Source organism: Cygnus atratus, chromosome 2, assembly GCF_013377495.2.
Source record: "Cygnus atratus isolate AKBS03 ecotype Queensland, Australia chromosome 2, CAtr_DNAZoo_HiC_assembly, whole genome shotgun sequence".
Classification (NCBI taxonomy): Eukaryota; Metazoa; Chordata; class Aves; order Anseriformes; family Anatidae; genus Cygnus; species Cygnus atratus.
In genome coordinates, this window is record NC_066363.1 from 47,856,228 (window position 1) to 47,872,348 (window position 16,121).

Consider the following 16,121-nt stretch of genomic DNA (forward strand, 5'->3'; position numbering starts at 1 on the left):
TCTGTCACCTTTCCAGCCCCTGGCTTGAGGTATGTTTTGGGGGAACAACATGTGCCATGACTGCTTCCGTGGGTAGATTGAAGGAGCCACTCTATTTGGGAACACAAAGGTTTAATTGTACTAACAGGTATTTAACCACTGTGCCTTGTTTCAGGGCTAACTGGAGTCCTCACTCAGCAGAAAGCCTGTAGTGAGGCAGGGCATGTTTGTCTGACACAGCAATATGTCTTTATGGCTTTTTGCCAGTTTGACTATACAACCCTCCTGCAAATATCCATTCATGTAATCTTATATGTTCAGGCTGCATTCATTCAAGAAACAAAGGAGAACCCTCTTAAAGCCATCGCTGCCTTACACAAGTGCTCTCATGCTATATATAGATACATGGTGCCATCCTGTTATCCTCACCTCATTCAGCAGTGATAGGCACCTTGGCTTGGGCATGGAGCGGCTGTTCACACAGCTGTAAAGTTTCAGATCTGTGAGAAAAAAAGGGCACTGGCATGATCCTTCTGTACCTGATGACTAGTACCATGAAGTTTTACATTAGCAAACAGGACTACATAAGACATTTGCCTGTGTCCTTTACTCCAGGACCTGATGGATCAGTTATCATGTTCATGTGTGTATGTATCGGAAGGACGGCATCCCGTGGGAGGGACCCTACGTGGAGCAGGGGCAGAGAGTGACCGTGAAGGAGCAGCGGAGGCAAAGTGTTACGGACTGACCGCAGCCCCCATTCCCCATTCCCCTGTGCCACTCAGGGATAGGACGTAGATGAGGGTGGATGGGGGGAAGGTGTTTTTGGTTTGTTTTTAGTTTCTCACTGCGATACCTTATTAGCAACAGGTAATAAATTATATTCTTATATATTATATACTCCCAATGCTGAGTCTATTTTGCCCATGGCAACCCTTGAGCCCTTTCCATCGTATTTTCTCCCTTTTTCTTTGAGGAGAGGGAGTGGGACAGCAGTTGTGGTAGAGTTCAGCTGCACAGCAGGGTAAAACCACCTCAGTGTACAGTGTAACAGCTTCAGATTCTACAGTCAGCAGCTCTTCTGCATGACATTTTATGAGTCTAGAGTTCCCAGAATCATCCCACCACCCTTCCAACCAGCCCATCAAAAACCTTCCTGATACCTTGAAATATGAGACTGCATCCCTTGATCCTATACCGTATTAGGGTAGGATGAGTGGTGTGTGTGAACTCATGAGCTTTTTAAGTTCTCATTGTGATGCTGACCACAGCCAAGCCCCTTTTGCAATTACTAAAAGCCATATTAGATTTTTTGTTATAGATGAATTGGAAATTGTTCATCAACTCCATCAAAACTCAGCAGTAATTTCCAACTTGTTGATCATATTATTTTAAAATTGTTATTTCCTTCCAAGAAGGTATTACCCCGTGGGCTCTGAACCCTCATGAGTTCCTAGGGCTTGTGAAGTCCCTGTGGTCCATCTGTCAACAGGTTGCTTTGGAAGGCAAGAAGCAGGTATCTCTGCATGTGCCATGATACTTTTCCATTTGGGCAGGAAAGTACCTGGATGATGTACAGAGGTAATTGTCACCAAAGTGACAATTGAATGGATTTGTAGATGAGGCCTCTCAAAATATGTCTCCTACAAAAAGGCTTCTGCTCTTACAAAGAAAAGGTTGGGGGAGAAAAGCTAGAGAAATTAGTTGCACCAAACTCAGTTACTTTCTAATGTCCATGTTTTTTCCTGGAGGGGGTGGGGGGGGGAAGTGAAGTCAACCTAACTATTGATGATATAACAGAAGACACATCAAGGCTTAGGTACATATCAGCATTTCAAACTCCTGCTCTCAATTGAGTGTCACATAACAACAGATAAGCTATTCATTCTGTCAAAGGCACTGAGTCACGGGATCTCTCTTACAAAAAACTGATTGCTCACCACCAGGAGAAAAGGTAGGGAATACTGATGAGTAGCCTAGAGAGCGGATCAAAATAGTCACTTAGAGCTGTATCTTCTTCTACAGGTACAATCACTAGGACATAAGGTGGGAAGGAAGAACGGTAAGGTGAGTCAAAAATATTGGAGGAGGAAGAACAAAGCACTGAAGTTGTAGTGAACTCTGTAAATGAGAAGTTAGAAGAAAATCCTGTGTATGATCCATTACAGAAACTCTGTAGGCAGTAAACAGGCTAGTCTACAGGTTGGAGCTACAGAAGGGACAGTGAACTCAGATCAGATGTTTGCAAAAAGCAACCCATTTAAATCTAACAGAGGTTAAACACAGTGATGAAAAGAACTTAATGCATATACATACAAACTTATGTATAGACATACAAACTTAATGATCCTCTAATGCCCCCTCAGCCACTGGTAAATATCCATAGGCAACTATGCTTCCATTGACACTTTGAGCATTTAAAGAGCAAAAATCCCTTTCTGTGGCAGGAAGAATCCGAAGACATGGAAATAGCTCCAATAGGAAGGACTGAAAGTATCAAGCCAAACATCCATAGTCTTGCAAGTAAGGTCTGTAAGCACAAATCCCTTGGGCATTGAAAGTACATTTCCCATATTAGCCACTAGAAAAATGAGCCAAAAGATACCAGCTCTAAGGTATACTTTTGCATAAAAGCTTTGGTTCTACATAGCAACTAAACTATGTGAAGAAAGTGAAAAAGTTTAGGCAACCCTTGGTGCCCTGACCGCAACTTTCTGTTCAGTTTATTTTTAGGTTGATATCTCTGTACAGTGTGCAGCTGTAAGCACCCAACAGTAAAAAAAAAAAAAAAAAAAAAAAAAAAGAAAAGTACTATATTGATAAGACTTGAGCTGCCTAAGTATAAAATGGTAAGTTACTTCTGAACTACTGAAACCTATTTTAATCAAAGGGAGGTAAAGATAAGAAGTAGAGCAGCAACTTATTGGTATAAAAAATCACAACCCTCTGGAACAGTTAGTCCTAGTTCATATGCAAGAGAAGACTAAATCTGTTTTAGCCCCAAGTAAAATACAGAATACAAGAAAAATACAAGAGCAGACAGACTTGTGCAGACTTTGTACGCATAGGACAAAGCTGTAATAGCACAGACCAGGACAGAAATCTGGCGAGATTAAAATAGGCCTCTAAAGATTTTGGTAGCAATGTTTAAATGTACACTGCACTTAAGACCAAAGTGGTTTATGGTTTTATTTTCGCAACTCTTCTTCTTCCTTATTTTGTAAACAGGAAAGCAATGTCCAGAGCACAAACTGAGATTATTTATTAAGGCTAAGACTGCTCAGAGAACCCTAGCTTCCTGTGTTACAAATGCTACAGTGGCTAAGGCATGGTGTGGCCAAAGAGGTCTCATGGTCTCATGTTTATGGTAATAGAATACACATTTGCCCATTAACATTCACAACAAATCTATTTTCTGCTTCAGGACATACAGTGGTTTTTTTTAATACTCTTTGTTATTTTCTGCTCACATCACTTGCCTTTCCTTTCAGTGTTAATAAGCCAAGACACTAGTCTTATACAGAGCTCCCATTTGGCAGAATTGGGTTCCTCACAACTGTACTGAGAAATTGTGCATACTGGAATGGGATTGATCATTTATTTACATCTTCCTTCTTGTAATCACAGACATTTGAACCTAACCTATTCAGAGATGAGTGGAAGTAACTGGGATGAAAAAGGCTGGTGATTTGTATACTGTGCCGCCAAAATAGCACACTGTTAGTTTTGCTGGAGGAATGCAGAATTACTTGTGAATGGAGAATGTTTGATGTCCAGATTCTGGCATCTATGCTAGTAGCAAAAAGAGTTCTTTACAGCAAGGACTGCTGAGTACATTGATTTGGCATCGCTAGTTCTGTAGTAAGCACCCAGACTCAGGGTTCTACTCACAGCCATGCTTAAAGTGGCATAACACAATTTCACAATCCTGTGGAATACCAAAAGGGATCTGTGAACTGTACAGAAATATCACCGGAAACAAGCATCAGAGGGTAAGACTGGAATCTCACATCTCTTGGCTCCGACTTTAAAAGATGTATGAGAAAGCCCTTTCCCTTCAAATATATCAGAAATATTTTACCAGATGTAAGCAAACAAATAACTGAGTGCCAGGTGACCTTTATGATGCTTACTACTCTGTGACTGTGCTGTGCTGTTGCAGTGCTGAATTTTTAAAGTGAAAGCAGAAATGGATCATGACTTCAAGAAAAATTTAGAGCTTTATTAGTAGACAAAATTAGAGGTGTGAGTCAACTGATATCCTTATGCACTAAGAAATTCTGTAAAGTTTTTAGACAATATTCCTTGGAGGTTAAATACCAGCAAAAATAAAAAATGACAAGAAATGAATACCAGCAGTACTCTATGAGGACTTCTCATCAAAAAGACCTTTTTTCTCCCTGGCTTGAGATTATTTATTTAATTATGTGGTGCAAAAGCCACGTACTTTCAAGGATATTTGTTGTGAGCATTACCTGAGGATCTTGCCAATTGAGGTTGTCACTGCCAGAGAAAAGATATGAAGGACACCATCACTCCAGGTCACAAGCAGTCATGAGCTCTGAAGAATGAGAGTGGATGGTGAGTAAGTAGCAAGATGGGATGTGCTGTAGGAAAAATGGTATACATTATTACCTTATTATTACTATCAACTTGGTACAAGAAGTAGAGCTCAAGCAGGTAAAAGCTATGCTTTTACAAAAAAAAAAAAAAAAAAAGTATGCTTTCTTAATTAAAGGCAAGCTACTATAATGTATCTACCCTTCACTGTAGAGTCATTGGTGAGATAATCATACAATTTCAGGGTTGCTACAGCAACATAAAGCCTTTGGCTAGATCATGACATACAGTCCAAATTCATTTCCAGACCTCACTGATGTCAGCTTCTTTACTTCTGGCTACCCACCCCGAGTCTAACCAGCCTTCTTAGTCACTTCTGTGTTTAGTAACATGCCTCAGACTACATATTTCCTCACTGCTTTTAGCATAAATTAGACCACTCTTTTGTGAGTGTGGCCCCAGAGCGGGGGGACGGGGCCGCTGCGTGCTGTGGCTTAGCCACAGCAGTGGCGGTTGGCCTGGTGGTGGTGCTGGCCCCCGCAGTGCTGGGCCCAGTCCCCATGATGCTGGGCCTGGACACAGCAGGCGGCCCCTTGGTGTCCTGTCCCTGATGAGCTGCCCCTGCAAAGAGGCCCTCGTCCGGATCCTGGCCCAAGGGCTCCAAGCCAGCTTCCTGTCAGCTGGCAGAAGACCAGCTGCAGAAACCTCTGCATTTTGCCTGACCCAAGTGGGTTTCTTCTCTTCACAAAGTCACACTGCCTTGCATTGCATCCTGGCTTGTCTCAGGAATAGTGTAGCCAGCAGGACCAGGGAGGTGGTTATCCTCCTACACTCTGCTCTGGTGAGGCCACACCTCAAGTCCTGTGTTCAGTTTTGGGCCCCTCAGTACAAGAAAGGACATCGAGGCCCTGGAACATGTCCAGAGAAGGACTATGAAGGTGGTGAAGGGCCTAGAACACAAGTCTTATGAGGAGTGGCTGAGGGAACAGGCGTTGTTTAGTCTGGAGAAGAGGAGGCTCAGGGGAGACCTTATTGCTCTCTACAACTACCTGAAAAGAAGGTGCGGGGAGCTGGGGGTCAGCCTTTTCTCGCAGATAACTAGTGATAGGACTAGAGGGAATGGCCTCAAGTTGTGCCAGGGGAAGTTTAGATTGGAAATTAGGAGACATTTCTTCTCATAAAGAGTAGTCAGGCATTGAAACATGTTGCCCAGGGGGTTGGTGTAGTCCCGGTCCCTGGGGATGTTCAAGGAAAGGCTCGACCTGGTGCACAGGGACATGGTTTAGCGGGTGATATTGGTAGTAGGGTGATGGTTGGGCCAGATGATCTTGGAGGTCTTTTCCAGCCTTAATGATTCTATGAGACTTACAGTCAACACTGCCCTCTGTGAATACACCCATACCTGATTTCAAATTAAGCTGGACATTGTATGTGTAGGAAACAAAGTTCAAGGGGTTTAATAGCAGCACCATTAAAACTGCCGTCACTGCAATCTGCTTAAGTGCAAACTAAGAACTTACAACATTGCGATATACTTATAAACTTACTAGCTGTAGGATAACTAGTGTAAGCTGTAGGGACCAAGCAACTGTATACTGAAGCAGTATGAAGCAGTGCTGCCTGATTCGTAATTCTGAGATACGGATCTGTCATGTTTCACAGACAGTGAATTAAAAGGAAAATTTCAAGACATATGACACCCTTTAACTGACCTCCTGATAATGGGGATAATAAACTGGGTTTGCTTACCTAAGATCTCACCGTATTTAGTTTTGGAGGGACTGATGAGGTAAAACTGGCAATATCTATAAAGGTTAGAAATGTAAAAATTCTGGGTATTCTATAAAGCAGTGACAAAAAAAAAAAAGTTTTCTTCTGCTTGCCTCTGATTTAGCAGCATCACAGTCCTTTGCTAAATTTTCTGATTTGTGAGCTTACAGAAAAGGGAAGCAATAAGAACTTTCATTCCTTCTGTGCTAATTTGAGTAAAATTGCTTAAGAAAATGAAGGATCTGGTTTTCTTTGTTGTGTTGGGGGCTTTTTTGGCTTTTTTTGATGATAAACAGCTTATTCTGTTGACTTGGAAAATATTACACATTCAGTATTTTTCCTCTTACTGACCATAATTTGTAAATATCACAATGCACCAAATAGTTTAAAAAACATAAAATTCAGCTAATTATATGAAGAGAAAACTTTAAAAACTGCAAATGAAGTTTTGCAACATCTTTATTTCCTCTTGCGCTAGCACTAACCATGCATATTTTCTTGTTGAAATACAGATTAACTAAAAATTTTTGTTAGCCTGATACAGTACCTCTTACCCTAGAAGACTGATAGAGCTGTTAGTGCCACATTTCTGTTAGACCACACAGTGGTGTAACCACAGCTGTTAGACCACATAGCAGTCACTGTTAGTACCACATTTCCATACACTTTTACTTCAAAAACTGAAAGATTTTTATTAGTGCCCATTTGCTTAAGTAAATCTACTTATAAGGATATTCGTATATTTGATCTTAGTTAAAAGCTAATCCATAGAACAATTTGTTTTGTATAATTTCCTGTCATCACTTGTCCCTTTTCAAAACTGGTTATATTTTAATGCTTTATGTAGCTCCTTAGCATGTGTTTTTCTTGCATTACAGAGTTCTGTTTGAGCCTTCCATACATTCTCAAGTATTTGATTTCCTTCTGAAAGGTGGAAGTAAAAGACCATTCAAAAATTGTCTATAATTCTTGCAAGAAATAAGACTACCACTAAGTAGAGATCAAATATTCCATTCTCTGTCCTTCTGGGTCCTGCATATTTTACGCAATGTGTCTAAATGCCACCATGTTCTAGCAGAGGTATGAAACAAACCCGTGTTTAAACTGCAGATAATCCTTGTATAATAACCTGCTTTAATGAATCTGTGAAATAACACAGGAGCAGCAAACAGGGTCTAGCAATGTTGTGTTCTCATACAGTACTAATGCATGTAGGCTCTATCCTATGACCTTTCAGGCTACAGGAAGACAAATCCTTTGCTCCTGAATTGCAGGCAGGCTGCAGGACTAGCATCACGAAGGCTGAGCTTTCTCATATGTATGCCAACTGGTCTTTGAGTAGTGAGTAAGCTGGCAGTGTTCGTGCGTTACATCTACACCCAGCCAAACAACGCGTGAGAGAAAAGCATCACAGTGAGAACACAGAAGGGCTCTGCTTGCTTCTCCTACTTCATGTCCCACCCACACAGTTTCCAAAGAGGAATTCCTCAGCTACTGGGGCTTCTTCTCCTCTCTCAAGACAGCCTGAGAGGTGTCCAGCTCCTGCCCGTATCTCTCTTCGATGGAGCCGCTCTTCACCCTTCAGTTAGCCGGTCAAGGCGTGGAGCACTCGCCAGGACAATCCCTGCTCCTAGCGAGAGCCGTGACAGCGCCTCAGCCACATTCCTGGGTGCTCCTTTTCACAGATATACCACGGTGCCTGAGTCGGGAGGCTGCCCGCGGCTCTGCGCGCACGGAGAGCGCTCCCCGCCGCTACCCAGCGCCTCACGGACCCGCGCGGCGGGGGGGGGGGGGGGGGGAGGGGGGCAGCTCGGTTCCTGCCGGAAGCCCTCTCCGGCGGACGGACGAAAGCGGATGCTCGGCCCCACCGCCCCAGCGGCGAGCCGCAGCCAGTCAGCGCGCACCGCCATCACCCCGCCGGGCCCACCCCGCCCCTCGGCCGCGCTGTCCGGAGCCCCGTCGCTGGGGCTCCCGGCAGCTGCCGCGGGGGTGGGACGGGACGGGAAGGGAGCGGCCAATCAGGCGGCGCCTCCGCGCCCGTCGCAGCAGCGGCAGGAGCGAGCCGAGGGGAGGGGCGGGGAGAGGGTCGCGAGGCGGAACTCCGGCGTGCGGGTGCGCGCGCGCGCTGGCTTTGCGGGTTCGAGACCGGACCATGGCGCTAACGGCCACTCGGCGGAGCTGGGCCCCGCTGTGCCTGGCGGCGGCTGTGCTGCTCTTCCCCGGGGCGGCCGGTGAGTGTCTGAGGGGAAGGGGGGGAGCGGGAGCGAGCGGGGTAGTGCGTGGTGCCGGGGTGGGGGGGGGGGGGGGGGTAGGAGAGCGGCGGCGGCGGGCTGCAGGTCCGCGGCGGTTCCTTTCAACAACATGGCGGAGGGGCTGGTTGGGGCGGAGTCGCCACCCCCTCACCCCCCTGGTGTCCGAGCCTGGCAGAGCCTGGGGACGGCTCGTCCCTTTGTTGGCCGAGCGCAACGGCTGCCCCGAGGGAGGGGCCGTGGCTGCAGGGCAGGCGTGATGCTGCCAGGCGACGAGGGGCGGCGGCGGCTCGCGCTGAGGGTGTGGTGAGAGGTGGACGAGGTACCCGCAGCGGGTCTCCCTCGGTAGCCCCCTGCCACCCCGCCGGTGCGCGAGTTAACCCTCTCCAGCGGTGTCTGCGAAGGGTGACTTGATTGTACGCCCACCCCCGTCAGGTAGGTACACGAAGGTAACGTGGCTGTGGGTGGCAGAGCGCTGCTTCTCGTCCGGGTCGCTGTTGTCTGGCGCCTGGGTGGTTGAAGCGAAGCAGCCTGTAGGAATGAGCCTCCCTTTTTCTTTGGAAAACTTGTGTCTGCTGCCTAGACGTGCTGGATTCGTCATCGGGCTAGGGAAATCCCGCTATGTCTTGCAGTCTCCTCTTAGCGTGTTAAAGGGCGTGTACAAACGGTACGACGGGGGAGGGAGAGAGAGGAGGCATGAGGTTGTGTAGTTATGTGTTGAATGCTCCACGGAGTGAAGGTAAAAGATCCCCTGACTGCCATGTCGGGCGATTTAAGTCAGTTACGCGCCACGTTGTAACGTGTTTACAGTGTCTTCGGAAAAGTTGTGACGATTTAGGTAGGCGATCTTTCAGTTACAGTCAGACGGCTATGTTTGCGTTGCGAGGACCAAACCATGAGGAAGTGAAGTCTTCAGTGAATGTTGTACAGTGAAATGGCTTTGTTCTTTTGGTCTCTCTGTACTTACGGTGTCTTGTAAGAAATGGTAGCAGAGCTGTGCTGTGGCAGAGCTAATGCGTGAAATGGGAGTTCTTAATGGCATTCAGAAATGAAAGAAGTAAACTTTCTTTAAAGAAAAAGGAAGTGGGAAAAATGTTTTGTTCTTTGGATAGCAGTTCTGTACGTGTCCTGATGTGTTTGTTATACAAATGTTATAGATGCCTGGTTCTAATTGCTTTAGGTTCCAGCTTCATCTGTAGTGAGAGGTTAATAACGTATACAAAATGTGTCTTATAATGAATTCCAGTTCCTAAATTATTCTGCAGGTGGGTCGTATATTGCTTTGGTTTTTAAAGAGGAAACGGAGAAGCACCACAGCTTATTCCAGCTATAAGACATCTGGGGTTTCACCATGCTGTTCACAATTCACTTTAAGGTGGTACTGCTGCAAAGAAAGAACTGCTTAAAGCAAAACAAGTAGCTAAACTAAAATGCTCTATTACTTGTCAGTATTCTTACTGAAGAAGATGGAGAATCTTTTGTTGTGGAAACAGTGAAGTAAGCCTAAGTTAACCATTGTTTTTTCTTGTGTTCTTGAAAAGGTGTAGCAGGCTTTAATAATTTGAAGCTTTCTTATGTACCATATCCAATCTAGATGTTGAGGGAAACTTTAACCTGATTTCAGATTTGAAACTTTCTTTTCCCTTTCAATGCTTCTAGTCAGTCAAGAATTCTCATTCAATATCTTTCTGGAAATAAAGGTCTGAAAGCTTTATGTGAAAACAAGGTAATAGATTTCTATGCAAAAGCTTAAGGTTGGAAATAGAAGTGTGTTTTTTTTTTTTGTATGTTTCTTTTTGTTTGTTTTGTTTGTTTTAAGTGGGGCAGGAGGGGAAAGAAGTCCACCTTGTCCAGAGTAATAGGTGGGGATCTAGGGCTATTGATCCGTAGCTCATAGACAAGTCCTCCCTTACTGGTAAAGGGATTAAATTGTCTCAATACCGTGGTGTAAGTTGACAAAGAAGCATGACATATGATTTGTCTACAGTTACTTAGCGTTCTTTGCAAAAGTTAGGCATTTTCTGATTGCAAAACAACAGCATCAGAAGCAGTATGCTAGTTTAATGTGTGAATGAATCCTCTTATGATAGGGTTTATATGAAAATCAGAAATGTCGTGAATCACAGTGGCTAGTTGACTTCCTGTCAAGCTCTGCTTTTTAAGCCCTACTACTAGCCTTAATTTGAAAGCAGTCATGGTTTATTTATTTTTTATTTTGTAACTGTGTAAGCCATGAATAGTCTTTAACCTTTCAGGAATTCAGGGGCATTACCTCTTGGAAACAATTGCATTCACACAACTAGTCCTTATCACAAATAAGGGTAGAAATCTGTTTTGTATGCTGAAGTATATTTAAACATATAAATTAAGGAGTTCTTTTTTTTAATAAAGGTAGCAAAGCTAAAACAAAGATAAAGACCAAGGTTTTTAATTCTAATTTTCTTTTTTTTTTTTAAGCATACTTTTCTATGAAAGTTACCCAAACCAATCTTTATGTATTTTGCTGTAAGAGACAAGAACACACCTATGAGTAGCTTTGTGGATGAGTTGCAAAAAATACGTAGCACCTTTTGCCACCTGCACTACAGAGGACATAACTTGGCTTCTTGGAAGCTGAGATTTTTCACAAGGCTTTATCATTACCTGCAAGATATAGATAGGGCCTCAAAGTATTTCGTCTGCTGTCTTGAGTGCATCGTTTTGGTTGCCAAAATTGCTGTTTTCCTTTAAAGTTGTGCTTAACAAAAAAGGATGAAATGTATGTGAATGCTGTCCTGGAAACTGTTACCTTACAGTACTTAAACTGAATTAGTGCCTTTGTGCAAAGAATGACTTAGTGAATGTCCTGAAATATCATGGTTAAAAATGTCATAGAGTATCCGGAATACCGTACCTAAACACTTCTGCATCTTGAGCTAGAAGAGTTCAGAGGTGAGTCAGGTGTGTTGTTTGAGGGGAATGTACAAATAACGTAGGAAGCTGAGAGCACCTCTATGTATTACCTTTTTGTTTGTGGAAAAAAAATTATTGGACAAGGAAGAAACTGACGTAAACACTACAGCCCTGTTGGTCATCTCCCCAGGATCTCTCACTGTCTCTTCTATATATCACAGCCTTGCTCCTTTCTCACCTCGAGCATTATGTCTTGTGGAACCAAAGTCCTGACTGTTCCTCTGGTGGTACCTTCCCCCCAGCTGTCACATGTATTTCCCATGGAAGAAGAGTTTTAATGTATATCACAAGGGAAGGACCTGGAGCTTCTTGTTCAGCATAATACTGCTTTTGGGGCCTGAAATCACTTGACTTTTGATTTGACTTATTTTATAATGTTTAAAACAAAGATTTTGATAGAAGAATTAAAAATATAAAATTATATTTATATTGAGATGTGGTTTTGCTTTTGAGAAACGCCCCCCAGGGTGTTTTAACTGCTTCAATACCCTTTGTTAGCATCCCTTGAAAGATGCTTTTCAACATATGATTTACAGCCAAAAATTCTTTCACCAAAGGTGGTGTTCTATACTAAACTGTCTGGATGAAATAGTGTTGCAGGATGTGAACAAATAGTATATAGTAATTCATAGGTTTTTGTGTTATTTAAAAAAAAAAAGTCTTTCTGTACTTTTGTTAATTTGGGAATGCAAGAAATATATTTAAAGTATCGTTTCTGTAGATAGAGCATAGATTCTTAAAAGTTAAGTGAATAGGCTGTACTTAATCCTGTTCTGTTCACTTTTTGTATGTAGTATTTATAACTGAGCTCTGGAGAACCAGCTTCTTGCCAAGCTGCATCTCACTTACGTTGCCAGCTTGTTATACCCTCGCTTAATGCCAGTGGTTGCATCCACACACTCTTGTAATTTTTTTAAAAGAAGAAGTAAGTGTTCTGTGCTAATTAAAACATGGACTAAAACTTGAATTAAAACTTTTTTTTCTTCTTCCTCCTCTTCAGGTTTAGTAGTTTTGAAGGAGCTTTTTGTGTTATAAACTTTACTGGGGGGAGAGGGGGAGCACGGAGATGAGGGTTCAAAATTTATTGGAATGCATTATACCTGAAAGGTAGTACTAGCTCTGGAAGATTAGAGGATGACTGCTGAATCTTACAGCATGATCTTATCAACCAACTGTAGTTGAAAATACAGGAATATTTAAGTGGGCTTGGAGAACTGACTGGGTTCTGTGTCTGTTCTTAATTATAATGCTTCCCTGAAGAAAAAATGGAGATGAAGCAAAAACTTCTCTCCGAGACAATAGCAGTGTGATTATTTTTTTCCTTGAGGTTGAAGTTGTAAGTGAAAACACTTGCTTATCAAAATGATTTAATTGCATGTTAGTAATTGGCTTCTCCTTCTCATCCCACTAGTATTAAATCTCATCTATAACATATTCATATATTCATAGTCTTTGTTCTTTTATGAATAGGTAACTGGGAAGTGAGATATAGGCAAGAATATTGCAAGTCTCTCTCTTGTCCTCCTGCTAGCGGTTGTTAATGATGCCTGATCCAGTTTTCCTGTTAGTAAAATTACAGGCATTCTACCACTACACACTGTAGTTGTAAGGCATTAAGAATTGTAAATGGCAAAAGTAGAAGGGTGGCTGACATTTTTTGATGTCTTTTTTTGTAAGAGTGTGTCCACTAGAGAGCAGCAAAAAACTGTATTCCTAGAAGCTTGCCTGTTTGGCTGATTAGGCATTATTTTCCACTTTAAAATAAAGGGAGGGGGAGTGTAGCTTCAGAAGGAAGTAGGGATGTATTTGTGGAGAAAACCATTCAGTTGAGTGTGAACAGTGTACTGTCTTGATATGAGGCTAGAAGATAATTGCACCAAACTGGGACAAAAATATAAATTGTTCTGTAAAATTGCACTCATTGAGAACTCTGTAGCAAAAGAACAGTGGGAACAAAATAAGGAAGACACTTAACAAATGCCTTATTTAGTATGAGTGACATTTGTGTATCTTTGCAATTCTGTATGATCAGGGAGATGAATAAGCTTAACAAGGTCTACTTAAATGTCATTTTTCAGTTCAGGTAACTTATTCTCTGTACCATGACTTAATGTACATTAAAAAAATATTATGTCTCTTACTGTAGGCATACAGATGCATGTGCAGTTATGATGAGCCAAGGAGATGACTTAAATAGAAAAAAATTCTCGGATGAAGCAAGTCAGATAAAGGCCTGCAAGAGTTAACTTGAAGAATAAATGTTTGTAATAACAGATTTCCTTCTCCAGGAAATTCAGCAATTTAAAGAATGAAACCCGATCTTACGTGTGATTAGTCTGCTATATTCCCCCTGCCCTCAAATTACTAGTTCAATTGATATCTTTAGTAAATCAGGAACCTGAGTGCTGTAAGGAAACGTTTTCCTGTATCTTCAAAATAAGTCTAAACCCTATTCTGCTTGTGTGGAAGAGGTATGTTCTCAGGTTGTTTGGGCTCTACTTAGGGTTTGGATTTTTTTTGTTTGTTTGTTTTAAATGAGGATTAAGCCTTTTATATGCCCCTTCGTCAGCAAAAATTGTAATTGTAAAACCATCAAGTAATGGGTTTAAAATGGTTTTAAAATGACATTACTTGAATTGGTTTTGAAAATAAGATAACTGCATGGTAAGTGCTCTAGAGGGTAGTGTTATAAAGTATATAATTTTTTACGATGGAAGACAGTAACAGAACTTCTCTACCTGGAGAAATATCTAAGATAGCAGCCTTTCTCGTTTAATACGTAACTGCATAAGGAAGGTGACTTCAACTTTGTTTTACTTTCTTAAATATGCAGATCTCCTAATTCTGTTGTCACAATAAAAAGCATTGTAGTGTTGTTCTTTAGTGTTACAGTCCTGTGTTTATGTAGCCAGAAAGATTATATAGGGCTCAGTTTCTTAAACTTTTATTTTTTCAGTAATTCAAGTCGTTTTACAATCCAGAATGTGTGCCAAGAGTAACATTAATGTTTTTTTCTCCATACAGCATTACAATGTTATTGCCATCTATGTACAAAAGACAACTTTACATGCGTGACAGATGGGCTTTGTTTTACCTCAGTAACACGGACTGCAGACAAAGTCATACACAATAGCATGTGTATAGCAGAAATTGATCTGATTCCCCGAGACAGGCCATTTGTTTGTGCACCATCGTCCAGAGATGGAGTTATTACTTTGCCTCATTGCTGTGACAAAGACCACTGCAATAAAATAGAACTTCCGATTCCAACACCAGGTAAGAGTTTTTGGCATGTTGGATTTTTTTTTTAAACTTCACAAATTCTGCAAGCATTCAAATTTTGAAGTTGCAGATGAACTTGAAGGCCTAAAGTACACCTTAGATTTTGCAAATAAAATTTCAAGAGCTTTGACATAAGACAATATCCTGTGTAGGAACAGTAGAGCCAGTTTTGAGGACTTCTATGCAAGTCAAATAAAAACTCTGAGTAAGCATATAGTTGCTTTTGTTCACTGTAATACTTAGTCTTCAAAAATTTACTGTGCAAAAGTTATTAATGGATGCGTTGAAGTAAATTGAACATCACAAAATAACTAAATTTAATGTATTTCTTAGTGTTACAAAAAGAGAGGAGGTTTTACCATTTTTTTTGTTTTTATCATCAGGTCCTACTCCAGGAAAACCAGCTTCTAATCTAGGACCTGTGGAACTGGCAGCTGTTATTGCCGGACCTGTCTGCTTTGTCTGCATTTCACTAATGTTGATTCTATACCTTTGTCATAACCGTACTGTGATTCATCATCGTGTGCCAAGTGAAGAAGATCCCTCATTAGATCGTCCCTTTATATCAGAAGGAACTACTTTAAAGGATTTAATTTATGATATGACAACTTCAGGCTCTGGGTCAGGTAATGTCATACTTGTAGTAGTAATTACTCTGTTAAAGAGCAATGTAAAGCATTGATTTTTTTTAAATATTGTCAGATCTACTTAAACTTGTAAATAATTGGAAAAGGAAGTAGAAAAGATGCTGCTTTCATGTAGCTTTATTTGGTATCGGTGAAGATTGCAGTATGTGAAAATAAGTGATTTTTAGCTCTAAATTCATATACACCTGTAGCAATTGGTGTATAAAGAATATTCTAAGTACAAGTTAATACTTTAGCCAGTTCTCTCCTTAGAGAAGATGGTGTGTCAATTGTAAATTGCTGCAGACCATGTCTGAAGAATTTCTATCCCTTGATTTCATAATTTGTATTTATTAATTCTGACTTCAGCAGGTATTCCTCTGGGATGAAGAGGTTATAGTCTGTTTACTGCTTATAGTCTTTGCTGTTGTAATGCTAACATAGGATTGTGGTGGTCTGTCATAGAAATATGGTTTAATAGGCATTGATGGGGATGATGCATCACACAAAACACTGCAGAAATTAATTCATCTATGGTTCATGTTAAGTTGCATATATTCTACAGGAGTGAGGCACCAGATTGTGTGCAGTAGTAGTTCCCTTCTAACTTCTATAGATAATCACAGCACTTCTACCACTTTCTATGTGGCTGCTTTCCCTCACTACTTTAGATCAGAAGTCAGGCCTATGATCATGTTAATTC

At 41.6% G+C, this 16,121-nt stretch overlaps 1 protein-coding gene across 4 annotated transcripts in view; it reads left to right on the forward strand.

Moving 5' to 3' along the window:
* The first annotated feature begins 8,196 nt into the window (after positions 1-8,196).
* Positions 8,197-16,121, forward strand: part of LOC118249711 (reversion-inducing cysteine-rich protein with Kazal motifs) — a 121,821-nt gene continuing 113,896 nt past the window's right edge. The window contains exons 1-3 of one of the 4 annotated variants that reach the window (XM_035549949.2): positions 8,210-8,540; positions 14,535-14,786; positions 15,176-15,418. In XM_035549949.2, coding sequence (XP_035405842.1) covers positions 8,462-8,540; positions 14,535-14,786; positions 15,176-15,418 — 574 coding nt within the window. In that variant the 5' untranslated portion in view covers positions 8,210-8,461. Of the gene's footprint in view, positions 8,541-8,862; positions 8,994-13,835; positions 13,982-14,534; positions 14,787-15,175; positions 15,419-16,121 lie in introns of those variants that run through there. The other 3 variants (XM_035549951.2, XM_035549950.2, XM_050709282.1) reach the window with 3 other exon arrangements.